The 27,787-nt window shown below is 50.8% G+C and overlaps 1 protein-coding gene and 1 long non-coding RNA gene across 9 annotated transcripts in view; both read right to left on the reverse strand.

The window, feature by feature from the left end:
* Window positions 1-947: 947 nt before the first annotated feature.
* On the reverse strand, window positions 948-16,610 carry LOC140411579 (probable G-protein coupled receptor 139). The gene is made up of 2 exons (XM_072500656.1): window positions 16,480-16,610; window positions 948-1,994 (listed from the first exon to the last, which is right to left on the reverse strand). The coding sequence occupies exons 1-2, from the start codon at window positions 16,547-16,549 to the stop codon at window positions 1,105-1,107; spliced, it is 960 nt and encodes a 319-aa protein (XP_072356757.1). The 5' UTR covers window positions 16,550-16,610; the 3' UTR covers window positions 948-1,104.
* A 4,547-nt stretch (window positions 16,611-21,157) lies between these two features.
* Window positions 21,158-27,787, reverse strand: part of LOC140410180 (uncharacterized) — a 424,392-nt gene continuing 417,762 nt past the window's right edge. For all 8 annotated transcript variants that reach the window (XR_011940524.1, XR_011940526.1, XR_011940529.1 and 5 more), the window contains one exon: window positions 21,158-21,296. This is a non-coding gene — a long non-coding RNA (uncharacterized lncRNA). The remainder of the gene's footprint in view (window positions 21,297-27,787) is intronic.

Consider the following 27,787-nt stretch of genomic DNA (forward strand, 5'->3'; position numbering starts at 1 on the left):
AAGGACTCAAAGGAAGAGCGAGAGAAGACAGGACAGAGTGTCATTTGCTGATAAGGTGCAAGCAACTTATTGAACGACAAAAGAAGGGTGTTATTTAGAGGTAAATTGCTTTTCATAGAATTTGCAGTGCATAAGGAGGCCATTCGGCCCACCGAGTCTGCACCAACCCGTGAAAGAATATCCCGACTTAAGCCCACACCTCCACCCTACCCGCATAACCCAGTAACCCCACGTAACCTTTGGACACTCAGGGGGAATTCATCGTGGTCAATGCACCTAACTTTCACATCTTTGGACGGTGGGAGACAACCGGAGGAAACCCACGTAGACGCAGGGGGAAAGTGCAAACTCCCACAAATAAACACCCGAGGTCGGAATTGAACCCGGTCCCAGGAGGTGTGAGGCAACAGTGCTAACCACCGTGCTACCGTGCCGGCCACTGTGCCACCGTGTCTGCAAAATGTTCAGAAATGTTGGGGGGGAAAGGTTAATGTCCTAACCATTCAGCGCAATAAATGATTTCAAGAAAAATGTTGATGGTTAAGTTAAAAAGTCGCAATATTAATGAAACGTGTGCGATAAATCAGGTTCAAACGTTGGTAAATCATGCTCAAAACAATCTGAATTTAATTTTTGTTTTTTAAATTGAGCTGATAGAAATATGCAATGTGTAAGTGTGTATTTTTATGATTCAGAGATGTGTGCTAATGGTATCATTCAGTGTACATCAGGTTTTTAAAAATTTTATTGTTTTGAATAATTTTTTTGACGCGAAGTTAGGAATGATGTCCTCGCCTGTGTTCATTTTTAAAAACGGTAAAGTACTGAGCACGTTGTTAACCGTCATTCATTACCACGGGAACTGTGTGTGTGAGACAGGGAAAAGTCAATTGTTCATGCGAGTCTCTGAATATATTTTAGACCAGATTAAATTAGAACATGGCAGGTAAAGTCAAACGAACCTCGCAGGATTTTTTGATATTTAATTGTTGATTTGCACTAGAAACGTTAGTATGTGTTTCATCCGTTTCTGTCTTGAAAGTCAACATATTGCATTTCCGATTTTGAGCGCCAGTAACAGCATGGCGAAATCAATATCTGAACCTATGCTTTTAATAATTTTGCAATTAGCTGCAATGGATACTTTATCCCATTCCTCAGCTCTTCTCTAAATTTTCTCTGAGTCACACCATAAATACATGCGTTGGTACAAGTGCTAAGCAACTGCAGCATTACTCCGATTGCTTCGAGGTCACTGGTCACAAAATATTGACTGTCTGATACATGTAGTGATATAAAATATCCGACTTCTGTGCTCCATAAAAGTATGAATGTGCCCGATACACTGAAGAGTAAAACAATGGATTTCTTTCCATTTCCTATTTCAGGATCCTTATTTGGCGTTGCACTTTTATGGCTCTTCAGTGACGTGCGGACACGACTTGCCACCAAAATGTGCCTCGCCGTGAGAGCGTTGAGCATCAAAATCAAGATGAACGGTACACAGGGGGTTAAAACAAGGTGAATAACTTCGAATGTTCCCCACGTCGGATCAGTATAAAAGGCCTGTTTCATAGCACAACCTCGAGGTACACCCGCGATTATATACTCAGGGATAAATACAAAGTACCACGGGATGCTTTGTAAGAGGCTCAGCGCACTCAACACGCCAAGAACAACAGCCGCCACTTTGTCAGTGCAATATTTGGTTTTGAGCTTTTGACAACAGATTGCCACAAATCGATCGAAGGTGAAGGCCACAGTGAACCAGACTGAAGCTTCTGTCACAGCAAAGAGCAAAACTGCATTAATACGGCAAATTGTGGTGATGCTCAGGAAAGAACCAGGGAAATAAATACCAATGGTGCATCTTATTATGACATCAGTGACTACAACCAAAAGGTCCGTTGCTGCCATAGCCACAAGGTATCGAGTCACGCATTTAGAGAGGCCGCACTTTCGACGGGACAGGATCACCATTGCAACGAAGTTAACTGCAATATATAAAAACGAATATGAGAGATATTTCATTGGAACGTCAACTACATCATTCAATGCATCCTTGAAACCAGTCGATTGGATCAATATGCAAGGACATTCTATAGCAGCAGGAACACAATAGGCATTTTATAAAAATCAGTGGTCACATTGAAACAAGAGATACATTTCACTCCATGCTTAGAAAGGTGAAAGCTGAAATTACTGAGGGAATGTAACCTAGTACTGCGACCAGAGATACATTTTGACCTCGAATAATTAAATATTTGCCATACAAATGGAGACCAATGAACGAGCAATATGGAATGGTTGGCGTAAATATACAATGGATAATTGTGGGACATGTGAAAAAGAAGACTTCTCGGTCACAATATGGGATGAACATGAAACGCAGGATTACAGACCATTAAACCATTTAATACAGAGGAACGACGTCAGCTGTCCCGGCTCATTTTGCCGGGGCTGGCTTAGCACAGCTGGCTCGTAATGCCGAACAATGCCAGCAGCCCGGGTTCAATTCCTGTATCAGCCTCCCCGAACAGGCGCTGGAATGTGGTGACTAGAGGCTTTTCACAGTAACTTAATTGAAGCCTACTTGTGACCATAAAGCAATTATTATAGGGGCTGGTTTAGCACAGGGCTGAAGAGCGAGCTTTTAAAGCAGACCGAGGTAGGCCAGCAGCACGGTTCAATTCCCGTAGCAGCCTCCCCGAACAGGCGCCAGAATGTGGCGACTAGGGGTTTTTCACAGTAATTTCATTTGAAGCCTACTTGTGACAATAAGCGATTTTTATTTCATTTTTCATTCTACTTCATCTCCAAGGCTAGGGATGCTCCTAGGTGTCGGTGCCCAGACTTGAATAGAATATTTGAGTTGAGGCCGAACTTGTATTTGTCAAAATCGTTACAGCATAATTTGCTGCTTTTATATTCTGTTCCCATATTCTCAAATTCAAAGACTGGGTGTGTATTTTCACCACCTTCAGAACGTTTTTTTCCACCTATTCTATACGATCACCATCCCAGTGTTAGTGTATTGGAATCCTGTAAGTTATGTATGAAATATCCCCAAGAAGTGCATTAGCCATTCATGCGATGGAAAACAAATAATCTCAATTACCCATTTGCACAAAACTCATTGCTATCCGGGGAAAACTATGTTTTTCATTCCCCTCCCCCACCCACCCACCCACTCACACAACTTGATCATTCAGGACTTCTGGACTGATTCCTGAACACATAAGGCGGAAACAGTCGCCAAACTACGGCCACCTACAGATCATCAGAGACGAGATTAGGCAGCCCATCGAGTCTGCACTGACATTCCGGAACAGCATTCTGCTAGACCCAATCCCCCGCCTCATCCCAGTCATTGTGTGCATTGATCATGGCCAATCCACCTAACCTGCACATCTTTGGACTGTGGAGGAAACTGTAGCACCTGGAGGAAACCTACGCAGACACGGGGAGAACGTTCAAACTCCAGTCACCCAACCCGAGAATCGAAACCGGGCCCCTGGTGCTGTGTGGAAACATTGCTAACCACGGTGCAATCATGCCGCTCCGTTTCCATACCCTGCACTAGAGTTGGAGACTTTTGCTATATTCATGGTACTTGCCAGGATAGTAACCCGGGAAATTACAACCAGCTTCAAACTTAGTCTTACACTTGAATAACTGCTCAACAAATCTTACACAAACACCTGTTCCCGCTTACTCAATTCCTCGAAGGTTCTTGGACTTTCCGCCCAGAACTACCTACAACCCAAACATCCAACTGACACATCTTCAAAGCATTAAAACCTAATCAGACCCGATTATCAGTAATTCCTCAGAAGTGCTATCCTTCCGACCAGCCGATTACCAGCTTCCTAAGCAAACTATACACAGAACACTGATCAATTGCCGAATTGGGCAGTACTACCATCGGACCCAATTCTGTACCCTGACCGGACCGGAAGATTCCCTGGGGAACAGGCGTTCCTTTTTTAAAAATAAATTTGGAGTACCAACTTTGGTTTTTTTCCAATTAACGGTCAATTTAGTGTGGCCAATCCACCTGCCGTGCGCATCTATCGGTTGTGGGGGTGAAACCCACATAGACACGCGGAAAATGTGTAAACTCCACACGGACAATGACCCGGGGCTGGGATTCGAACCCGGGTACTCCGCGCCTGGAATAGGCACTCCTGATCTGATCAGATGCATCGATTACCCGAGTCACATGAATATAGCCCTGAGTGGACTATCACACCCGACTGGTCACGACTTCTCCAGGATCTTCATTCCCAAACGATGTCCAGACCTACCACCCTATCATAAACAGTGCCGTATATCAACTTGCCTTACCAATCCACATGCAATCGCCTTCACACTCACCCCCCTAAGCTGCTCATGAATCTCAGCCACAAACCCACGCACTTACCCAGTGAACCACCTCAGGCACCTGTCACCTCACCTACATCAGGCACCCGCCCACAAATCCAACTTAGCCACTCGCCCAAATGCCCCTCACCCACCTACCCACTCACACCTGATTCACCAACACATCAACCTTCTCGCACAAATACCCACCTGCCCAATTCACCCACCTACCCACTCACACCTGATTCACCAACACACCAACCCTCTCGCACAAATACCCACCTGCCCAATTCACCCACCTGCACACTCATCTACCTGTTACCTCACCCAATTACACAGTAACTCATCATTTCTCTCGTCCTTTTACTCACCTATTCCTTGACCTAATTCACGCATGCAGTCACACACCCATTCATTCACCAAATTCAGTCACCCATTCATTCACCCTTTCATTCAACAAATTAGCTCACACATTCTCTCATCAATACTCGAAGCGATACACAATGCAGGGGGCGGAATGATTCCTTTCTGCGACGACGTTTTGACGCCAATGCAGAATTTGTGGACTTTCACGACAGCAAAACTGGTGCCCAACCTGGATCAATTCAGCAACTGTGGAGGGGCTAGTAGCGGCACCATGTGGGCCGCAAGCCATTCCAATGGAAACCAGTGCAGAATCTGCTGTGTCCATAATTGACCCTCGGGAGGCTGACAAGCTTCAGCCGCACATACATTAAAAACCCCACACACACTCATCACAGCCAATAAGTTGGCACTGGTTGTGCTGGAGCGCGCTCATACAGCTGATGGGTATTCTGGTGCCACATGGCACCAAAGGGGGTGGCCTGGGGGATACCCATATGACCCATGGCCCTAAGTTCACAGTGAGCTGTCAGCGACCCTACAGCCCAACTCCGGGTCACCCCCATTACTACCTCCGGCCCTGGCATGTGGCACAATTCTTAGCAAGTTGTGGTGATTTTGGACACTTTCTGTACCCCCCTCTCTTTCCCTCAGCAGCCATGACGCCGGTTTCAAAGATTTTGAAGAGCACAAGTGAACCTGGCCATCGGGAACTCGGCCCATCGGAGGCAGAGAACCATGGAGGCCCTGGAGAATACCAGGTCAGGCCTGCTAATAACATGCAAATGGTGTTTAATGTACATGCGTTATGGACCACATTTGCCCTGCTGACGAGGTGATGAAGAATTGCGATTTGTGTCAAATCAGCACCCGCCACGATTTTAGCGTTGGGCCCTATTCTCCGCCTCATCACGTTTCGTGATTTTGGCATCAGCCAATGGAGAGTACCACCCAGGATCTATAAACTTAACAGATCATAGGATTCTCCATTGACCAGCGCCAAAGGCAGGAGTGCAGGCGGCCTGCTGTGATTCCCGTCCTGTGATTTAAGAACCCTGTTGGTAGGCGTCCTCTGGGGTGACTGGGCCTGGATGGCGCGGCTGCTATTTGGGTGTCCCAGCTGGCTTGGTGCCACTTGTTCTGCCCGCTACCCATCAGGTCCGTGGGAGAGTCCGAGGTGCTGCAGTGTTCCGACACCTTCCCAGTGGGAGTTATCGGCACAGGCCCCATCATCTCCTCCTCGCCCGGGGTGCCCGATGCCTCCTGTCTATTCCATGGGATTGAGGTGTAAGCGGAGCTATCCCCTGAGGCTCCCTCGCCACCTGGCACTCCCTGTCCTGGAGGCCCGCTCTGCTCTCAGCCAAGGACTGAATGCTCATGGTCATGGAGCGCAGGAAGTGGACTATCACCAACTGTGATTGTGCCCCACCACACAGCAACTGTGCCACCACCTTGGTGATTTGTGCAACATCAGCCAATGTCTGCACTCTCTCCCACTGGGACTGGGCCACAAACCATTCTGTCTACACCACGTTGGCCAGAGCTTGAGGAATGCCGCCGATTTTCCCAGTCATGTCCTCCTGTGACTGGGCAAAGCTCAGAAGCACCGCTGTGAGTTCCAGGTGCCTCTGGGAAATGGTAACCTGTGAGGCGGCAACCATGTCCTGGGCCTCGGCCAGCACCTGCACAGAATGCCCAGGCCTTGGACATGTTTATCCATAGTTGAAAACGTCACCCCCTGTGCTTCCACCGCAGATGCCACCCGTGCAGTGTTGGCCTGGGTGGCACACATGGTCGGACCACATCCTGCTCCTGCACGTGGTTGAACTCCTCCAACTACGTATGCAGGTGCTGGATGCTTGCCGACACGCCCTCATGTAGTCACTGGCTCTGGGACAGCATCTCCACAATCGATGGAACTGTCTATTCCAGAAGCCCGAGACCCATCTGGATGGCAGGTAGTTCCTCGGGTCAGCCTGCCTCCTACCGTCCACCCCTCGGGTGTTCCTCCCTCATCTGCTGTACCGGAGCGGCTGTGTGGTGCGCATTAGAGAGTGTTCCAGGAGCCTCTTCCCTAAAGTGGCCAAGGGAGGTGGGTGTCTCTGGAAAGGTGGAGGTTGTTGGAGACAGCTGTGGTGGGAGATTTGTGTCATCCACTGACCCAAACACCTGGATGTCCTGAGTCTTGGGTGGAGGGCTGGTGTCCGAGCTGCAATACTCGTCACTGCTCAGCTCATGAAGGATCTGCAGCTGTGGCACTGGCTGGGAGTGGGGGATGCCAGATGACCCCTCCCCATTTCCAGCAGGTCCTGCAACGGAAGCCAAGGCGCATGACTAGATAGTGGGCTGGGGATGGTGGGGGTGGGCGAGGGGGTGGAGGAGGTGGTGGCAGGTGTGATGTGGGTGATGGTGTGGATGAGGATGAGGGTTATGTTGGCATGACGGTGGTGAGGGGGTCAAGAACGTGTGGATGCGAGGACGGTGTGGGGGTGAGCATGAGGCTGGTGTGGGGGTGGTGATGGAGTGGTTTGACACGTGTCACAGCGAACCGCAACTCAGCAGGATCTCACTTCCTCGCCCGTGGTCACGCTCCACCTGGGTCACCTCCCTTCCCTCTGGACTGCCAACCATACCCAGGGCCCTCAGCTCTGCCACAGTGAGAGGGTGCAGGTTTGACTGTCCCCCTCCTGTCTTCTCCCGTGCCTGGTTGTGCGTGGCCTTCTCCTGGGGGGGGGGGGTGGAAGCAGGGGAAAGGGACACATAAATCTACAGTGTTAGACAATCTGACACATGCAGCTGAGGGGGCCAGAGGTGATGCCCTCTGTGACCAGAGCACCCAGCCATGGCAGCCAGTATGGGTAGCCACATGTGCTCCAGGGTGGGGATTCAGCTGCCGTCAGAGAGGGGGGGTAGGGCTACGGGTGTGTGGGATGGGGTACACTGCTGCCTACTGGCCACCCTGAGGATATTGTGCAGTTTTGTCCAGCACTGCTGGCCCAGCCGATGGTGTTGCCCATGGTGCTCACGGCCTCTGCCACCTGCACCCAGGCACAGCGAACGGTGGTGGCTGGCCGCCTCCTTCCCAGGCTGGGGTACAGGGTCATCCACCAAAAACTTCGGGACTGCTCTCCTCGCTGCCATCTTGTTGGCTGGGTTGGTGTTTGTGGGCGGAGAATTATTTACATGCGGCTGCAGGTGTTAGCCTTTGGGTGTCAATTGCGAAACCGGCGAATCCTGCACCATTTTTCATTGGAATCGATTGTGTTCCACGTGACGCCACTACGAGCCCCGTAACAGAAGCAGAATGGGTCCAGGTGACCGGTTTTTCTGTCGTGAACGTCCATGGAATCTGCATTTGCGTCAACACTTCTGCCGCAAAAGAGGTGCGTGCTTCACCCACCTCTACTCCACTCCGACTGAGTGTCCCAGGGGAAGCTGCTCTGTACGCAATAGCTATGCACCCAGCATTGCCCACTGCTCCTAATCATTGGCAATATCCAATACAATTAGCTAAAAACTCAGCTGTCGGCGTTCGGTACTGAACTGAGAGCTGCAGTACTATCAAGATTTGTACAAGATTTTTAAAAAATATATATTTATTAAAGTTTTTTAACACAATTTTTCTCCCTTAGAAACAATAAGCACCCCACCCCCCCCCCCCCCTCGTAACAAAAAAAAATGAGAAATCGCGCAGAGCAAGATATATACATGGCAAAATGATATATTTACACAGCTTTGTACACTGGCCCTCACCCGTACGTGCCAGTTTCCCCAGCCCTTCATGTTATCTCTTGCTCATCCACCCTCCCAGGCAGTCCCCCCTTTCCCCCCCCTCTCCCCCCTCCCAGGACGTCCCCTCCACCACCTCCCCCCCCCCCCAAGGTTGCTGCTGCTGCTGACTGACCTTCCTCTAACGCTCCGCGAGATAGTCTAGGAACGGTTGCCACCGCCTGTAGAACCACTGCGCAGACTCTCTCAAGGCGAACTTAATCCTCTCCAACTTTATGAACCCAGCCATATCATTTATCCAGGCCTCCAGGCTGGGGGGCTTCGCCTCCTTCCACATTAGCAAGATCCTTCGCCGGGCTACTAGGGACGCAAAGGCCAGAATGCCGGCCTCTTTCGCCTCCTGCACTCCCGGTTCGTCCACTACTCCAAATATAGCTAGCCCCCAGCTTGGCTTGACCCGGACTTTCACCACCTGAGATATTGCTCCCGCCACTCCTCTCCAGAACCCCTCCAGTGCCGGGCATGACCAAAACATATGCATATGGTTCGCCGGGCTCCCTGAGCACCTTCCACTTCTGTCCTCTACCCCAAAGAACCTAATCAACCTCGCCCCCGTCAAGTGCGCTCTGTGGACCACCTTAAATTGTATCAGGCTGAGCCTGGCACATGAGGAGGAGGAATTAACCCTACCTAGGGCATCAGCCCACAGACCTTCCTCAATCTCCTCCCCCAGATTCTCCTCCCATTTACCCTTCAACTCTTCTACCAGCACTTCCCCCTCTTCCTTCAACTCCTGGTGTATTTCTGACACCTTGCCCTCCCCGACCCATACACCCGAGATCACCCTATCTTGAACTTCTTGTGCCGGGAGCAACGGGAATTCCCTCACCTGTCGCCTCACAAAAGCCCTCACCTGCATACATCTAAAGGCATTTCCCAGGGGTAACTCGAACTTCTCCTCCAGTGCCCCTAGTCTCACAAACGTACTGTCGATGAACAGGTCCCCCATTCTTCCAATCCCCGCCCGATGCCAGCTCTGGAACCCCCCCCGTCCATCTTCCCCGGGACAAACCGGTGGTTACCCCTGATCGGGGACCACACCGATGCTCCCAGTGCACCCCAGTGCCGTCTCCACTGGCCCCAGATCCTTAGCATTGTCGCCACCACCGGGCTCATGGTATACTTTGTCGGCGAGAGCGGCGGCGGTGCCGTCACCAACGCCCCCAGGCTCGTTCCTTTACAGGACGCCGTCTCCATCCTCTTCCATGCCGCCCCCTCTCCCTGCATAACCCACTTGTGGATCATCGCCACATTTGCTGCCCGGTAGTAGCTCCCCAGGTTTGGCAGCGCCAACCCTCCTCGGTCCCTACTGCATTCCAGGAACCCTCTCCTTACTCTCGGGGTCTTATTCGCCCACACAAACCCCATAATACTCCTGCCTACTCTCTTGAAAAAGGCCTTAGTGATCACGATGGGAAGGCACTGAAACACAAACAGAAACCTCGGAAGGACCACCATTTTGACCGACTGCACTCTACCCGCCAGCGAGAGCGGTAACATGTCCCATTTTTTGAAATCCTCCTCCATATGCTCCACCAACCTCGTCAGATTCAGTTTATGTAGGGTCCCCCAACTCCTGGCTATCTGGATCCCCAGATACCGAAAGCTCCCCTCCGCCCTCCTCAGCGGTAGGTCCCCTATCCCTCTTTCTTGGTCCCCCGCCTGTAATACAAAGAGATCACTCTTCCCTACAATGAGCTTATAGCCCGAAAACTCCCCAAACTCCCTTAGAGTCTGCATGACCTCCACCATCCCCTCCATTGGATCCGCCACGTACAGCAACAGGTCATCCGCATATAGTGACACCCGATGCTCTTCTTCCCCTCGGACCACCCCCTCCATTTATTAGACTCCCTCAATGACATGGCCAATGGTTCGATCGCCAATGCGAACAACAGAGGGGACAGGGGGCACCCCTGCCTCGTCCCTCGGTACAGTCGAAAGTACTCCGACCTCCGCCGGTTCGTCACTACACTCGCCATCGGGGCTCTGTAAAGGAGCTTAACTCAATTGATAAACCCTACCCCGAACCCAAACCTCTGCAGCACCTCCCAGAGGTACTCCCACTCTACTCGGTCAAAGGCCTTCTCCGCGTCCATAGCTGCCACTATCTCCGCCTCTCCCTCCTCCAATGGCATCATTATCACGTTTAAGAGCCACCGCACATTGGTGTTTAGTTGCCTGCCCTTTACAAATCCCGTCTGGTCCTCGTGGATTACCCCCGGGACACAGTCCTCGATCCTCGTGGCCAGCACTTTTGCCAGCAACTTTGCATCCACATTGAGGAGCGAGATCGGCCTGTACGATCCACATTGCAGTGGGTCCTTGTCCCTCTTTAGGATCAAAGAAATTGTCGCTTCCGACATTGTCGGGGACAGGGTCCCCTCCTCTCTTGCCTCATTAAAGGTCCTCACCAGTAGCGGGCCAACAGGTCTGCATACTTCCTGTAGAACTCCACCGGGAATCCATCCGGGCCCGGGGCCTTCCCCGCCTGCATGCTCCCCAAACTCTTGCTAAGCTCCTCCAACCCAATTGGTGCCCCCAAACCAGCCACCTCTTGCTCCTCCACCCTCGGGAATCTCAGCTGATCTAGGAATCGTCTCATCCCCTCTTCCCCCGCTGGGGGCTGGGATCTGTACAGCTCTTCATAAAAGGCCTTGAATACCTCGTTTATTTTCGTCGCACTCCGAACCGTGGCTCCCCTTCCATCTTTGACTCCCCCTATTTCCCTCGCTGCCATCCTCTTACGGAGCTGGTGTGCCAGCATCTGACTAGCCTTTTCCCCATACTCGTAGGTCGCCCCCTGCCCTTTCCTCCACTGTGCCTCCACCTTCCCTGTGGTCAACAGGTCAAACTCCGTCTGGAGCCGTCGTCTTTCCCCAAGTAATCTTTCCTCCGGGGCCTCTGCGTATCTCCTGTCCACTCTCAAAATCTCCCCCACTAACCTCTCCCTTTCCATACCCTCTGTCTTCTCCCTATGAGCCCTAATGGAAACTAGCTCTCCCCTGACCACCGCCTTCAACGCCTCCCATACCACTCCCACCCGCACCTCCCCATTGTCGTTGGCCTCCAAGTACCTTTCGATACACCCCCTCACCTTCCCACACACCACCTCATCCGCCAGCAGTCCCACATCCAGCCGCCACAACGGGCGTTGGTCCCTCTCCTCTCCCAGCTCCAGTTCCACCCAGTGCGGGGCATGGTCCGAAACGGCTATAGCCGAATACTCCGTCCCCTCCACCCTCGGGATGAGCGCCCTACCCAGAACAAAGAAATCTATCCGGGAGTAGGCTTTGTGTACATGGGAGAAGAAAGAAAATTCCCTGGCCTGCAGCCTTGCAAACCGTCATGGGTCCACTCCCCCCATCTGATCCATAAACCCCCTAAGTGCCTTGGCCGCCGCCGGCCTCTTTCCAGTCCTTGATCTGGAGCGGTCCAGTGCTGGATCCAACACTGTATTGAAGTCCCCTCTCATTATCAGGCCTCCTATCTCCAGGTCCGGAATGCGCCCCAACATGCGCTTCATGAATCCTGCATCATCCCAGTTCGGGGCGTATACGTTTACCAACACCACCCACATCCCTTGCAGCCTACCGCTCACCATTACATATCGCCCTCCATTGTCCGCTACAATAGTCTTGGCCTCGAATGACACCCGCTTTCCCACCAATATTGCCACCCCTCTATTCTTCGCGTCCAGTCCCGAGTGGAATACCTGTCCTACCCATCCCTTTCTTAGCCTGACCTGGTCCGCCACCTTCAGGTGTGTCTCTTGGAGCATGGCCACGTCCGCCTTCAGTCCCTTTAAGTGCGCGAACACTCGAGCCCTCTTCACCGGCCCATTCAGGCCCCTCACATTCCATGTTATCAGCCGGATTGGAGGGGCTCTCACCCCCCCCCCCTCCCCCCACGCCCCGCCGACTAGCCATCTCCTTTTCTGGGCCAGTCCCGTGTCCACGCCTCCCTCACCCTCCAGTCCCCCAGAGGGAGGACCCCCGTCCCGACCACCTCTTCTGTGTCCCATTCCCTTTCGGCCAATACAGCAGCAACCCTTTCCCCCCCCTCCCCCCCTCCCCTCCCCCCCCCCCCCCCGCTAGACCCCTGTCTAGCTTTTTTGCTCCCCCCATGTCACTCCCGTAAGTCAGCTGATGCCTGCTGACCCCGGCTTCCCCCGCCGTCCCATTGACCTCCCCGCATGGGAGTCTCCCAATCCATATGCATTCCTTTGTTCCCCTTCCCGCCTTTCCAAAGCCCGCTCCACCCCCTGTGGCGCAGCTCCTGTCGCGGCCTTGTCTCTCTCCCCCAGCCCATGTAACATTTCCTGCGTGTGATTAACCCCCTATGTACAACAACCATCACACATCAAACCCCAAAACATCACCCCCACCCTCACAAACCCTCAGTTTTAGTCCAACTTTTCGGCTTGTACAAAGGTCCACTCCTCTTCAGGCGTTTCGAAGTAATAGTGTTGGCCCTTGTATGTGACCCACAGTCGCGCTGGCTGCAGCATTCCGAATTTCACTTCTTTCCGGTACAACGCCGCTTTGGCCCGGTTGAAACCCGCTCTCCACTTTGCAACCTCCGTGCTCCAGTCCGGATATATTCGGATCTCTGCATTGTCCCACTTACTGCTCCGCTCCTTCTTGGCCCATCTCAGGACCCACTCTCTGTCCGTGAACCGGTGGAACCGAACCACCATCGCCCTTGGCGGCTCATTTGCCTGGGGCTTCTTCGCCAGCACCCGATGTGCCCCGTCCAACTCCAGCGGCCTCAAAGGGGCCTTCGTGCCCATCATCGCCTCGAGCATCGTGCTCGCGTATGCCCCGGCATCAGCCCCCTCCACTCCCTCAGGGAGACCCAGGATTCGCAGATTCTTTCTCCTCGACCTGTTCTCCAGGTCTTCGAGTCTTCCCGCCCACCTCTTGTGTCGCGCCTCGTTCTGCTCCACTCTCACCGTCAGGCCCACGAGCTCGTCCTCGTTCTGACTGACTCTTTTCTGTACCTCCCGGATCTTAGCTTCGTGGGCCTTCTGGGTGATCCCGAGTCCTTCAATTGCCGAAAGCATAGGCGCCAATATCTCCTTGCACATCTCCTCGCGCTGCTCCTCGAAGCAGCACTTGATGAACTCCTGCATCTCCCTTTTGTCCCTGGCCGCTGCCATTTTGTTTTCTTTCCCTCGCTTCTCCCGTTGCTCCAGTGCCGCTCCTTTGGCCGTTACACTTATGGTCCGTTTCATAGAAGTTGGAGGGGGACCTCTCTCTTCCCTTCCCCATGGGTTGCGTCAAAAAAAAGTTCAGTTGGGGCTCCTCTTTTGGCAGTGTTCGCTTCACCAGTCTGCCCCAAAAAGTCTATGGAAACTCCTGAAAAAGGTCTGAGAGTCTGTTCCAGGCGGGAGCTGCCGAATGCGCGACCTACTCCTCCATGGCCGCCACCGGAAGCCTCGTCCCTGCTTCTTCAATGGCCTTGGTAGATCTTTTCACAGTTGTTCCCTCTGCTGCTAGAATTCACCTTTGATAGAGTCAAGTCAGATTGCAGCTTTAAGCTTGCCCTTCTCCCGTCTGCATGCTGTAAGAGGCCTTTGTCTATTGCTGCAGCTCAAGCCAAATCTTTTACTGTTTCTGCTGGGTCTGGTAGCCAAAAGACATAACATTCCTGGGGGACACCATCAGGGGAATGCTGCAGCCTTCTTCCCACACCGGGAAATGTCAAACAAATGCCGTGGGGGCCCTGTAAAAGAGCCCAAAAGTCCGTTCCAAGCGGGAGCTACCGAATATGCGACCTAGCTCTGCATAGCCGCACCCGGAAGTCGTCCTGTACAAGATTAAACGCTCTTGAGGAGTGCATCTAGATTTGAGACGGTATCAGCAGAGAAATCATTTTCACGCGACAATCTAGTGTATTCAGATATATGTTCCTCGATGTACCAACAACCAACTATCGACAATAAACTGGCATCATTAATATAATGTAGTGTGGTTATCATTTACTTACTGCTGACTGCTACATCTTCCGCTCGTGCTGGAAAGGGTGAGGTTGATATGCGTCATTTAAACAACCTACGTCTTGGCAATTGAAACATGCTGCTGAGAATTGTAAGCTGTGGTCAGAAGTAACAGTTAAAGTGGTAATGTTGCTAATGGATATAAAAGAAGAAATTAACCTGAACAATGCTAATAGTCTCAACATTTAATCCAACCACGTGGACGCTATTTCTCGTTGAATGTTTTGATCAGAATATTCAGCACAGCGTTCTATTAAATTATCCAGATGGTTCAGTGAGGGGAAAAATCAGAAGTGTTACACAGAAAAAGATTAGAATGAAAGGTGAACTTGTTATCTCTTTACAGGCTTCATGTTTCGCTCAGAGCTGTAAACCTCCTTGGCATACAAACAATAAGCATCAATTAGCTCAGCAAAAAAAGATACAATCCCGTTCCCAAATATTTAACCACGAGTTATTGCGGCAAACAGTTACGGTTAGCAGAATCGTGATTGTGAAATCTAGCACGCGAGATAATAAATGAGAAATTATCTTTGAAAGGGCTAGTAAAGACGACGATACGCTCAGAGTTTTACATACAAATGAATTTGAGTTGATCAGAATGATAACGAAACATATGCCATGAACCTTACTGGAAAATGCCACTTTATCCGACCTTTCCTGCATGATGATATGTAATAAATTGGCCGAAATAGAAGTGAAACTACTGACTCTGTTGTTTGCAATGCTAAATTAGTATTCATTTACATTCCCGATTACCAAATAATGCTTTATGGATAGAATGCACCAAAGACCCTTAGGCATCGCCTCCCAAACCCACGATCTCAACCATCTAGAACGTCAAAGGCAGCAGATACCTGGGAACACCAGAACCTGAAGATTGCCCTCCAAATGACTCGCCATTCTGATTTAGAAATATGCTGTCGCCACTTCATTGTGGCTGCGTTAAAATCGTGGAACTCCCTGCTCAACAGAATTTTGGATGCACCTACACGTCTGGGAGTGCAATGGTTCATGAAGCCAGCTCATTCTCAAGGGCAGTTAGAGATGCACAACAAATGCTGGCCTGGCCAGTGACATGAGTACAAATAAATCGGCATGTTCTGAGTTGAATGCCCTAGCTTCAGGCGTCAGTAGTCATCTCTACATAAGCTGTATCGAGACAATAGGTTGATATGAATTCTGCATCCCACTGGATAAGTGCATCAAAAGTAGCTGTAATATACATCAATACAATCTCGGGCAGAAACTGTAAAATAAATCAACACATTCTCGTATGCTAAATCATGCCACCGTGCACACAACCTTCTCGTGGTGCACAGTGGCGGGAGTGTGTTCCATCAATAGAATCTGCCCTATGCACCGCAACAAGGCAGATTATTGGCAGGAGAATTATTGCGAAGCACGCTCTACCAGCACGAATAACCAGCTCATTGGTCTTCGTAAACGTAATCACATTCAATTTCCTCCCAAAGCCACACATAATCCTAATCTTCGCCTCAATTATTTTCTGTCATAACGTCTGTTTCAAGATATTGAAATTATTTGCCCGTCCCCGTATCGTGAAGGTCTATTCACCACGGGAACTACAGCACCAGTTCCTCAAAGGATATAACGACCAATGCCAACTTGCCATCTCAACCGCAGAGGAGCAAAATATAATGTGTCCATAATTCAAACAAATGTATATCTAACATGATTGTATCATGTGAACTTACAAGGATTCTGAACAACCTTGAGTGGAGATAACAACATGGCAAGTTTTACTAAGATCACATAATTGAAGGAAATCCCACATTTCCTGCCAGGGTATGTTGAGGCTGACCAGATAGCACAAACGACAACCGTGCGCTAAATACAGAAATAATATTGCCTGCATATGCTTTTCCCCCCAGGTAGGTAGTACAAAGAGCAACACAATTAATCATGATTTCTGCAATTAATGTCGGTTCACAATCATTTACCAGGAACGCCAATAGTTGCAAGAATCGGATAGTAAATCGATTTTACTTTGTCCAGTACTGGAGACCCCATCTTCTCCGCCAAACAATTAGACTTTGCCGTGACTGGTGCGTGAGGTTTGTTTTATGGTCGGAGCTTTTGCTTTGATTGGCACCTGAGAGGGAAGGGAAATCTCCAGTCGTACAGTCCCCCTCGACATTCCGATTACTTACAGTCAATGAACAAACAGATTGCAACATCGGAGTTTGTTTTTCTCTTAGGCTAATGCTGCAATCGGGACACATTGCTTAAAGTGAACATGCCAACCGGCAGAATACAAAATAGGGTCCAACGGAATATTTGTTTATTAATGCACAGGTCGAATACTGAAATACAACTGCAAAATGTTGTATAATTTATTTGTCAGCGGGCGAAGGAGTTTGCTTTGCTCTCGAATGCACATTAAATGGAACAGGCAGAAGTCTGTCAAATTTTACACCAAAGCAGGAGGAGAATTGTAATTTTGACAGGAATAAAAGGTATTGGTTAGCTTTGAAAAGTATTGGAAGGAATGTCCTCAACGCGACATGACAAAGTATATTTAACATGATTGTATTACGTGCAACATATGGACTTACAAGTACACTGAACAATATTTAATAAAGTTCACAATATTACAAATTTTACTACAATCACATATTTGAAGGAATCCCATTTGCTTGAAAGGGTGCATTAAGGCTGATCAGGGTGCACAAACTACAACTGTGCACGATAACTGGAGAGAAAATTCCCCGTATTTGTCTTTTCTTTCTACCTGGTCAGAAAACTTGCTTCAACCAAACGTGAAAAGGTGCATTTCCTTGACGTGTATTTATTTCCTAGTCACTCATTGCCTATCATAGAATCATAGGATTAAAGGCCTACTATCCTGTTCTGATATTCAACCTGATCATATCTGATAGGTTCTGGAACGACTGATTCACATTTATTGGAGTGCAAGCTGAACAGATTTCAGGCGATTTCTTTTTTTTAAATGTATTTTCTTACAAACATGTATCAAAACAGGTTACAGCAAATAAACAGCCCAGGAGGCTCACTTCCCAGCAATCAACTATACAGTCTGTACAGATTTGTTCCCTTTTTAACCCTCCCCTTCCCTGTGATGAACAGCCCCTCAAATACGGTCAGAAACGTCCCCCACCTTTTCTCAAACCCCCCTGCAGAGTCCCTTAACTCATACTTTATCTTCTCCAATCGCAGGAAGTCATACAGGACACGCCGTTAGCCCTGGTGGCAATGCCGACTACCACTCCAGTAAAATTCGCCATCGTGCAATCCGAGAGGTGAAGGCCACAACCTCGGCCTTCCTCCTCTCCATGAACTCCAGCCTCTCTGAAACCCCAAATATCACCACCAAAGGGCCTGGGTGCACCTCCTCTCCCACTACCCTGGCTAAGACCGGGAATATTCTCGCCCAGTACCTTCCCAATTTTTCGCAACCCCAAAACACGTGTGAGTGATTCGTTGCCCCCCCCCACCCCCCCCCCCGCCCACACCTCTCACACTCATCTGCTACTCCCTGAAAGAACCCACAAATTCTCGCCCAAGTCATATGCACATTGTGCACCACCTTAAACTGTATCAAACTCATTCTTGCACAAGAGGAGGTTCCATTTACCCTACCGACTGCCTCACTCCATAATCCCCAATTGATCTCCCCTCCCAACTCCATACCAATTTCTCCTTGATCTTCACCACCCACGCCACCCCGCTCCCCCAGCCCCTTGTATATATCCCCAATTCTTCCCTCCCCTTCCACATCCAGGAGCAGCAGTCGCTCCAGCAGGGTGTATGCCAGCAACCAAGGGAACCCCTTCCAGGCCTTTCGCGCAAAGTCCCTACCCTGCAGATATTTTAATGCACTTCCCCCTCAGCAGCTCTATCCTCTCCCTTTGCTCCTCCAGACTGGCAAAACCTTCCTCCAAATACAGATCCCTCACCTTGGCCAGCGCCACTTCCCTCCACCTCCTGTATAAAGAATCCATGCCCCCGGCTCAAACCCATGATTCACGCACAGCAGCGTTAACACCGACATCCCCTCCATACTAATATTGCCTCCTCAACTGATTCCATATCTTCACCATGGATGTACCACTGGGCTCCTTGAATACCTATTCGGAGCCATTGGCAACGCTGCCGTCACCATAGCCCTGAAACTAGACCCCTTACAAAATTCCTCCCCCATCCTAACCCACTCTACCCCTGCTCCTTCCCACCACCGCCGCACATTGTCCACATTCTCCGCCCAATAATAATGAACCAATTTCGGCAACGCCAATCCCCCCTGCTGCTCTGCCTCTGTAGCACGGTCCTCCCCACCCTCGGCACCTACCCACCCATACAAAGTCAAAAAAAAGACCTTTGATATAAAGATCAGGAGAGCCTGAAAAATAAACACGAACCTTGGCGGAATATTCATTTTCACAACTGGAATCCTCCCTGCCTGCGTTAAGATCTTCCCTGGCCTCCTCCTACGGCTTCATTAAGTTCCATTTATGGAGCCCCATCCATTCCCTCTCTACCTGAATCCCCAACTACCAAAACTTTTCCCTCGCTACCGTAAATGGCTTTCTCCCTAAATTAGCCCGCTGTCCACTGGGAAAACCTTGCTTTTCCCTACATTCAGTTGGTACCCTGAGATCCCTCCAAACCTCCCCAGCAGGATAATCCTTCCCATACTCCCCAACAGATATGAAACATACAGCAAGAGGTCATCGGCATGGAGCAACACCTGATGCTCCCTCTGTTCCCTCATAATCCCCCATCACTACACGGACCCCCTAAGAGCCATCACCAATGACTCTCTGGTCAGCGCAAACAGCAATGGCGACAGTGGGCCTACCCGCCTCGTACCCCTGTGTAAGTCATGAGCTCATATCATCCATCCTCACATTTGCTCTTGGCACCGCATACAGCAACCACACCCAAACCACAAATCTCGGCCCACACCCAAACCTTCCCAAAACCTCGGACAAGTACCGCCTGATCAAATGCATTCTCCCCATCCATGGACACCACAACCTCCAGTCCCAGAGCCCCCGACGTATTCATCGCCACATTAAACAGCTTCTTATATTACTTGTGAAGTGCCTGCCCTTCACAAAGCCTGTTTGATTTTCTGGCAACACCCACGGGACACACTCCTCCATCCTCCTCGCCAACAACTGAGCCAATACTTTCACATCCATGTTCAATAGTGATGTGGACCTATTGGACCCACCGGGTCCTTCCCCTTTTTCGGGATTAGTTTGATTACTGCCTTCGTCATCGTCTCCGGCAACTGCCCCTTCTCCAGCGCTTTATTAAACGCCCCCACCAGATGTGGTGCCATGTCCGTCGCAAATTCCTTATGAAATTCGGCTGGGTACCCAGGGGCCTTTCCTGGCTTCATACCCCGGATACTATCCAGCACCTCCCTCTGCACCAGGGCCTCCTCCAGCGCCTGCCTCTTTGCTTCCTCCTCTTGGGGAAATTCAAGCTCGCCAAGAAGCCGCACCATGTGTGTGTGTCCCCCCAATTTGTGTCCCCCCACCCAATTTGTGTCCCCCCCCCAATTTGTGTCCCCCCCAATTTGCACCCCCTCAAATTGCCCCCCCCCATTTACCCTGCCCCCCTCAAATTTGCCCCCCCTCAAATTTGCCCCCCTCAAATTTGCCCCCCCTCAAATTTGCCCCCCTCAAATTTGCCCCCCTCAAATTTGCCCCCCCCCAAAATTTGCCCCCCCTCAAATTTGCCCCCCCTCAAATTTGCCCCCCCCTCAAATTTGCCCCCCCTCAAATTTGCCCCCCCCTCAAATTTGCCCCACCCTCAAATTTGCCCCACCCTCAAATTTGACCCCCCCCCTCAAATTTGCCCCCCCCCTCATTTTTTCCCCCCAAAACTTTTACTCCAAATATTCCCACCCCATCCTCCAAATATTTCCCCCCCCAATTATAATCCCCCACACATTCTTCCGCAAAAAATATCCCCCGTGGAAAAAATACATAATCCTCAGGTCAAGTTGGTTGTTTACACATTTTATTGCCAATGTGGATACAGAGATGGGGGGGGGGTTCCGTTTCCCCCCCCCCCCTTACAAAACACTGACCCACATGGGGAGAGTTCAAATGAAATGAAGGTGCAAATCCACTGTTTAATTTATTAAACACACCAGACCCCTCCTGTGTTCCCTCCTACTCCCACTCTCCACCTTTATCCCCTCCTGAGGCTGTGTTCCCTCCTGCTCCCCACTCCACCTCCTTAATCCCCTTCTGAGGCTGCGTTCCCTCCTGCTCCCCACTCCACCTCCTTAATCCCCTCCTGAGGCTGCGTTCCCTCCTGCTCCCCACTCCACCTCCTTAATCCCCTCCTGAGGCTGCGTTCCCTCCTGCTCCCCACTCCACCTCCTTAATCCCCTCCTGAGGCTGTGTTCCCTCCTGCTCCCATACAACATCTTGTTCACTGGAATAACTCACCCAACCCTCGGTGTGAAAATGTCACCGGTCTCCCACTCCCCACAGAGACACTGACTCCTGCCTCTTTCCCCGCCCCCCCCCCCACACCCCCAGAGACACTGAAACTCCTGACCCCCCCCCCCCCCGCTTCCAAAAAAAAAAAGAGCCCAACGCTTGAGTACACATCAGAATAATGAAACCCCAATAATGACGGACAAAGACACATTGACATTTATTCTGTTTCTCTCAGGTTAGAACTCCTGTCTGAGGATTCCTCGCCGAGGAAAGATTCTCTTTGCGTCGTCCAAGCTTCAAAATCAACTCTCCTCGGGGAGAGAAAGAGAAAGCTGGAAATTGATTAAAGCAAAGTGTTATTGAAATAATAAAGGCACAGCAACATTCTGGGACTGCCCCCAATCTGTTTTATAAAACCCATTTTATAAACACGGCCAGACGATGCTACAATTTAGTTGTTTTAAAAAAAATATTTTTATTGATAACAATAACAAAAGCAATAATAACATAACCATCAACATAGTAAACAAGACATTTCCCACCCAACCCCTTCTGTACATCCCTTAACCATATTGCATCTACCACCCCCCCCCCCTTCACAATGCTGCTTCTGCCGACACTTTAATTTGCCCCCAGAAAGTCTACGAACGGCTGCGTCCTCTGAGAGAACCCCAGCATTGACCCCCTCAAGGCAAACTTTATTTTCTCCGGATTGAGGAACCCAGCCATGTCACTGACCCAAGTATCCACACTCGGGGGCTCCGAGTGCCTCCACATTAAAAGGATCCGTCTCCGGGCTACCAGGGAGGCAAAGGCCAGAACGTCGGCCTATTTCACTCCCTGTACTCCCGGATCTTCTGACACTCCAAAGATCGCTACCTCCGGACTCGGCGCCACCCGCGTGTCTAGCACCTTGGACATTGCTTGAGCAAAACCCTCTAAGCTTCGGGCATGCCCAAAACATGTGGACGTGGTTTGCTGGGCTTCCCGCACATCTCTCGTCTACCCCGAAAAACTTGCTCATCCTCGCCGTCTTCATGTGTGCCTGGTGTACCACCTTAATGTATTAGGCTGAGCCTGGCACATGATGAGGAGGAATTAACCCTGCGGGCGTCCGCCCACAGACCCGCCTCTAACTCCCCACCTAACCCCTCCCACTTGCCCTTCAGTTCCTCCACCGGGGTCTCCTCCGCTTCCAACAAATCCGGTAGATATCCGAAACTTTCCCCTCCCCCACTCTCCCTGCTCACTCCAGGACTGGTATTTACCCTCTCCCCCTCTGTCACTTCTCTCCCCCCCCCCACCTTCTCCCCCTCTGTCTTTTCACCCGCATCCCCCACCCTTTCCCCCTCTGTCTCCCCCCCCCTGGCCCCCTCCCCCTCAGACTCCCCCTACCCTGCAAGTTTCCCCCAATCTCCCTGCATATTTCAGCTTCTAATTCCTGTTGACTATTTGGGTACAATCCCAATGAGGTCACCATCCCATCCTTGGTTCCACCCACAAAACATCGCTGGATGATTCCTCGGTTATTTCATCTTTTTAAAAAATATATATTTTATTCAAGATTTTTTTTTGGCCAAACAGAACAGTGCATAGTTTTTCTTTTAAACAACAATAAAGCAATATAAATAACAGTGGCCAATTTTAAACAAATAAATAAATTATATATAAACAGAAACAAAAACAAAACTAAATGGCAACTGCCTTGTCCAAAATAGTTACTCTCCAAAGATACAATCCAACAGTCCAATATACATTACCTATAACCAATGTCTATACATATACAATGACATCCCTGAGAGCCCGCCCGGATCCTCCCCCCCCCCCCCTCCCCCCCCCCCCCCCCCCGGGTTGCTGCTGTTGTCTTTCTTCCTTTTCGTTCCCTGTATCGTTCTGTGAGGTAGTTGACGAACGGTTGCCACCGCCTGGTGAACCCTTGAGCCGAACCCCTTAATACGAACATGATCCGTTCTAACTTTATAAACCCTGCCATGTTGTTTATCCAGGTCTCCACCCCCGGGTGTTTGGCTTCCTTCCACATAAGCAATATCCTGCGCCGGGCTACTAGGGACGCAAATGCCAAAACATCAGCCTCTCTCGCCTCCTGCACTCCCGGCTCTTCTGCAACCCCAAATATAGCCAAACGCCAGCTTGGCTCGACCCGGACCCCCACCACCTCGAAAGCACGTTCGCCACCCCCACCCAGAACCCCTGTAATGCCGGACATGACCAAAACATGTGGGTGTGATTCGCTGGGCTTCTCGAGCATCTCCCACGCCTATCCTCTACCCCGAAAAATTTACTGAGCCGTGCTCCAGTCATACGCGCCCTGTGCAGAACCTTGAATTGTATCAGGCTTAGCCTGGCACACGAGGACGACGAGTTTACCCTACGTAGGGCATCAGCCCACAGCCCCTCCTCAATCTCCTCCCCCAGCTCTTCTTCCCATTTCCCTTTCAGCTCATCTACCATGATCTCCCCCTCGTCCCTCATTTCCCTGTATATGTCCGACACCCTACCATCCCCCACCCATGTCTCTGAGATCACTCTATCCTGCACCGCCTGCGTCGGGAGCTGCGGGAATTCCCTTACCTGTTGCCTCGCAAAAGCCCTCCATTGCATGTACCGAAATGCATTCCCTTGGGGCAACCCATATTTTTCCGTCAGCGCTCCCAGACTCGCAAACGTCCCATCTACGAACAGATCTCTCAATTGTACTACCCCAGCTCTTTGCCATGCTCCAAATCCCCCATCCATTCTCCCCGGAACAAACCTATGGTTATTTCTTATCGGGGACCGCACCGAGGCTCCCGTCCTTCCCCTATGCCGTCTCCACTGCCCCCAAATTTTTAATGTTGCCACCACCACCGGGCTTGTAGTGTATTTCTTCGGTGAGAACGGCAACGGTGCCGTCACCATTGCTTGTAAACTGGTCCCCTTGCAGGAGGCCCTCTCCAATTTCTTCCACGCCGCTCCCTCCCCTTCTCCCATCCACTTACACACCATTGAAATATTGGCGGCCCAGTAGTATTCACTTAGGCTCGGTAGTACCAGCCCCCCCCTATCCCTACTATGCTGCAAGAACCCACTCCTCACTCTCGGGGTCTTCCCGGCCCACACAAAATATAATGCTTTTCTCGATTCTCTTTTTTTAAAAAAAGCCTTCGTGACCATCACCGGGAGGCACTGAAACACAAAGAGGAATCTCGGGAGAACCACCATTTTAACCGCCTGCACCCTACCTGCCAGTGACAGGGACACCATGTCCCATCTCTTGAAGCCCTCCTCCATCTGTTCCACCAATCGTGTTAAATTAAGCCGGTGTAAGGTTCCCCAATTCTTGGCTATCTGAATCCCCAAGTACCGGAAGTCTCTTGTTACCTTCCTCAGCGGTAAATCCTCTATTTCCCTGCTCTGCTCCCCCGGATGCACCACAAACAACTCACTTTTCCCCATGTTCAATTTATACCCCGAAAAATCCCCAACCTCCCCAAGTATCCACATTATCTCTGGCATCCCCTCCACCGGGTCCGCCACATACAACAACAAATCATCCGCATACAGAGATACCCGGTGTTCTTCTCCTCCCCTAAACACTCCCCTCCACTTCCTGGAACCCCTCAGTGCTATGGTCAGGGGCTCAATCGCCAGTGCAAACAATAACGGAGACAGGGAACACCCCTGCCTCGTCCCTCTGTAAAGCCGGAAATAATCAGACCCCCGTCCATTCGTAACCACACTCGCCATCGGTGCCCTATACAGCAACTGTACCCATCCGATATACCCATCTCCAAAGCCAAATCTCCTCAGCACCTCCCACAGATAATCCCACTCCACTCTATCGAATGCTTTCTCGGCATCCATCGCCACCACTATCTCCGCTTCCCCCTCTGGCGGGGGCATCATCATTACCCCTAGCAACCTCCGTATGTTCGTGTTCAGCTGTCTCCCCTTCACAAACCCAGTTTGGTCCACATGAACCACCCCCGGGACGCAGTCTTCTATCCTCGTCGCCATTACCTTGGCCAGAATCTTAGCATCCACATTTAAAAGAGAAATGGGCCTATAGGACCCGCATTGCAGCGGGTCTTTTTCCTTCTTTAGGAGGAGCGATATCGTTGCCTCTGACATAGTTGGGGGCAGCTGCCCCCTTTCCCTAGCCTCATTAAAGGTTCTCGTCAGAAGCTGGGCCAGCAAGTCCATATACGTCCTATAAAATTCCACCGGGAATCCGTCTGGTCCCGGGGCCTTCCCCGCCTGCATGCTCCCAATCCCTTTCACTACCTCCTCCATCTCAATCTGTGCTCCCAGTCCCGCCCTCTCCTGCTCCTCCACCTTGGGGAATTCCAGCTGATCCAGAAAGCTCATCATTCTCTCCTTCCCTTCCGGGGGCTGAGCTTTGTATAATCTTTCATAGAATGCCTTGAACACCCCATTCACTCTCTCCGCTCCCCGCTCCATCTCTCCCTCCTCATCTCTCACCCTCGCTGCTCCCCTCTTCCTCAGTTGGTGGGCCAGCAACCAGCTCGCCTTCTCCCCATATTCGTACTGTACACCCTGTGCCTTCCTCCATTGTGCCTCTGCATTACCCATAGTCAACAAGTCAAATTCTACATGTAGCCTTTGCCTTTCCCTTACAGTCCCTCCTCCGGTGCCTCCGCATATTGTCTGTCCACCATCAAAAGTTCTTTCAGCAACCGCTCCCTTTCCCAGAATTGCCGCAGTTGTTGTGCAAAGAATGTAGGGTGGGGTCTAGGGAGGCTGGAACCCTCCCATCCGTGGGCAGGGTGGGTACAGAGGGATATGGGCCAAATGCGTGCAAGTGAGACTAGCTTAGTGATAGAAACTGGGCAGCATGGACACACTGGGCCGAAGGGACCGTTTACATGCTGTAAACATCTTTAACTCTATGACTGGCCTCCAGTCACACAAACAGCCTTCTCCCACCACCCTCTGTCTCCTATCACTAACTCAGTTCTGCTTCCAAGTTACCTGATCTCCCATGTGCATTTGACTTCTTTGTCAGTCTCCCATGTGGGACCTTGTCAGAGGCTTGGCTGCAATCCAGATAAACTACATCAACTGCAACACCCTCATCTGGTCACCTCCTCAAATAATTCAGTCCCATTGGTTCAGCACGGCCTCCCTCTGCCACGCTGACTATTCCTGATCAAAGCTCGCCTCGCCCAAGTGGAGATTGATTCTCCAGTCCCACCGCCCCACGTCAATATTTCCCTCAGCCTCACACAGCAAGATCCCACACTGGAGACCGTCAGATCCTGTGACTTTATCCCCCCCCTTCCCTTGACCCACCAACCAATGTCCACCTCTGCTTTGCTGTCTCTGGATAGCCCCTCCCACCCCATCGCCTCACTGGCTCTCTTTCACCCACACAGCCCCCAACATTCCCCACGCCCCAGTGTGGACACTGTCGCCATGCGAGGAATATGGGGCGGGTTGTGTGGGCGCAAGGGGAGGGGGTGGGGGGAGGGCGCTGGACCCTGACTCTACACCAGGAAACCCCCATCCACGATTCTTGTCTCTCTCTCCGCTCCCTCTGGCTTTGCACTCTCCCCTATCTCCGTCCTAATTGCACAATCAGATCCAATCACCCCTCCAGTCAGTGTACATGAGCAATGAAGGCAATTCTACACAGCAAGATCCCACTGGCAGTACCACGATGGTGCAGGACACCCCTCCCACACTCTGTCTCTCTCCCCCACCCCTCCAGATCCCCTTCACATCCCCAGCCTTCAGCTTCCATCACTTACCTCTGCCTCCATCTCTCTCTTTCTCTCTCATTTCATTTCTCTCTCTCCCTCTCACTTTTCATTTCTCTCCCTCTCTCACTTTTCATTTCTCTCCCTCCCTCTCATTTCATTTCTCTCCCTCTCACTTTTAATTTCTCTCCCTCTCATTTCATTTCTCTCCTTCCCTCTCTCTCATTTCATTTCTCTCCCTCTCTCACTTTTCATTTCTCTCCCTCTCTCTCTTTTCATTTCTCTCCCTCTCTCACTTTTCATTTCTCTCCCTCTCTCTCATTTCATTTCTCTCCCTCCCTCTCTCTCATTTCATTTCTCTCCCTCCCTCCCTCTCATTTCATTTCTCTCCCTCTCTCACTTTTCATTTCTCTCTCTCATTTCATTTCTCTCTCTCCCTCTCCCTCCATTTCATTTCTCTCTCTCTCTCTCTCTCCCTCTCCCTCTCTGAGCCGGATCTCCACAGAATCAGAGCGCACAGAACCGGCCCTTCCACCCACCAAGCCTGGAGAGACAAGTGTAAATACTCGAATCTGCTCCAATCCCTCTGCCCAGCACTAGGCCCAGAGCCTTGAATGTTACCACACGTTGGGTGTCACAACCGCCCAATTCTCTCCAAAGAGAGAAATCTGGAAGAGACAGAGAGACAAGAACATTCTGCACTCAGAAGCTCAGTAAAGTGAATTAAAATGGTCCCTGGCCTTTTCCATGTAAATGTGACATGACGAACGTTCCGATTGGCAATTTAAGCCCGCTTCCAGTCACCGCCTTTTACATTCCAGGCCCTTGTCAACGCTCGATCGAAATGTCCTTCAAAATGTTCTGTCTTATCATCCTGACTAAAGTCCCGCCACACTGGACATGTTTTAATGTTTAACATTCCACAACCACATCCCAAACCCTCTCCAGTCAATGAATCGATTACAGTCACAATGAAGGCAGTTCCGCACAGCAAGATCCCAGTAACAGTCCCACGGCAGAGGTGGACACTTCCCCCCCCCCCCCCTACACTCTGTCTCTTTCCACTACCCTTCCTGAGCCCCTCACCCCCCCCCTCCCTGTTC

Source organism: Scyliorhinus torazame, chromosome 4, assembly GCF_047496885.1.
Source record: "Scyliorhinus torazame isolate Kashiwa2021f chromosome 4, sScyTor2.1, whole genome shotgun sequence".
Lineage (NCBI taxonomy): Eukaryota > Metazoa > Chordata > Chondrichthyes > Carcharhiniformes > Scyliorhinidae > Scyliorhinus > Scyliorhinus torazame.